This window comes from Primulina tabacum, chromosome 16 (assembly GCF_025594145.1).
Source record: "Primulina tabacum isolate GXHZ01 chromosome 16, ASM2559414v2, whole genome shotgun sequence".
NCBI classification, from domain to species: Eukaryota; Viridiplantae; Streptophyta; class Magnoliopsida; order Lamiales; family Gesneriaceae; genus Primulina; species Primulina tabacum.
The window spans coordinates 22,533,720-22,535,486 of NC_134565.1; the positions used below are offsets into that span (position 1 = coordinate 22,533,720).

The window sequence follows — 1,767 nt, forward strand, 5'->3', positions numbered from 1 at the left end:
TGACACACACACGTTTACACTTTACATTGTTTTCTTTCTTCCTTTTGGGTATAAATAGGAGATAGGTCCTCCACTGATGGAATAAGCTCATGTAATCATCATTGATTCCGCATTGCTGTTATGATACAAAAAGCTTCACTTTTGAGACTTCCTTGCATTTCTGAAATGGTATCAGAGCATTGAGTCTGCTCTAGTCTCTGTAACTATTTTCCATGGCCAAAGGTGATCAAGCTCCAAGCAATCAGGCAGCTGCTCGAGCATCAGTGGAAGATTCTAGCAGCCCGTTCTATTTGCAAAACGCTGATCATCCAGGTTTGAATTTAGTGTCGCATATTCTCACAGGTACGAACTATAATACTTGGAATCGTGCTATGTCAATGGCTCTAACAGCAAATAATAAGCTTGTATTTTTCGATGGTAGCTTCTCACGACCCCCAATTGATGATCTCCTATACGGATCCTGGTTGAGGTGCAATAGTATGGTGATATCATGGATACTGAATTCAGTTAATCGTGAAATCACAGATAGCTTGCTGTATTTATCAACAGCGCATGAAATTCGGTCAGATCTACGCGATCGTTTTCAACAGAGCAATGTTCCTCGCATCTTCCAAATTAAGAAGCTGTTGAATGGATTACAGCAAGGTTCTATGGAGGTTAGCACATACTACACGCGAATGAGAACACTTTGGGATGAATTGAAAGACTTTCAACCAGTTTCGGTGTGTCAATGTGGTGCAATGAAGGATTGGGTCAAATACCATAATCAGGAATGCAGCATGCAGTTCCTAATGGGATTAAATGAGTCTTATGCTCAGAATCGAGCTCAGATTCTCATGATGGACACATTGCCTACTATCTCGAAGATCTTCTCATTGATCATGCAAGAAGAGAGGCAGCGCTCCATTCACAATGATGTGCTTGGTTCACCTATGAATAAGCCTTCCACATCTTTTCACTCACCTCACATTGCTGCTGTCAAAGGGTCATTCGGTAGTAGAGATGGTAGAGTTAATAAAATTGATAATAGACCTGTTTGTTCTCACTGTAACATTCCAGGATACACTGTGGATAAGTGCTACAACATACATGGCTTTCAACCGGGACATCCGAAGCACATGACCAAACAATCTGACAATAGGATTCATGCTAATCAAGTTCGAGGCACTTCTTGTCCTCAAGTTCCTGAGAAGATTGCAAGTCAGGCTAGAGATGCACAAATCCAGAACAGTCCAAACAACTCATTGCATTCTTGAGCTCTCAACTCCAACTTGATTGTGGCACTTCTTCGGATTCACAACAGTATGAGCCTTGTGAAGCTTTGATTTCTTGCTTCAGTGGTACATTTCCTTATTGTCTTAGTGTTCTTCCCAATATTCATAAGCATTCAGTATTGGACACTCGTGCCACTCACCATACTTGTTGCTCACCATCCATGTATCATGTGTCTATACCTGATTCTTCTAATGTCACCCTTCCAAACAGTTCCAATACAATGGCAACACCTATAGGATCAGTTCATCTATCCTCTAATTTCTTGCTTGAGAACGTATTATGTGTTCCTACCTTCCACTTTAACCTCATATCCATAAGTGCATTAACTAAAGACATGCATTGCTCAGTGTCATTCTCCTCTGATTCTTGTCATATTCAGGTTCTCACCGAGGGCAAGACGATTGGGATGGGTAAACGTGTTAGCAACCTATATGTTTGTAATGCCAGAGATTTTTATCATGTTAAGCTGAGATTATTGATTTTGAATTGATG

The 1,767-nt window shown here is 40.7% G+C and overlaps 1 protein-coding gene across 1 annotated transcript; it reads left to right on the plus strand.

Annotated features, from left to right (window-relative positions):
* Nucleotides 1-212: 212 nt before the first annotated feature.
* LOC142528409 (uncharacterized) lies at nt 213-1,256 on the plus strand. The gene has a single exon (XM_075633456.1). It carries the CDS (start codon nt 213-215, stop codon nt 1,254-1,256), a length of 1,044 nt encoding a protein of 347 aa, XP_075489571.1.
* The last annotated feature ends 511 nt before the right edge of the window (nt 1,257-1,767 follow it).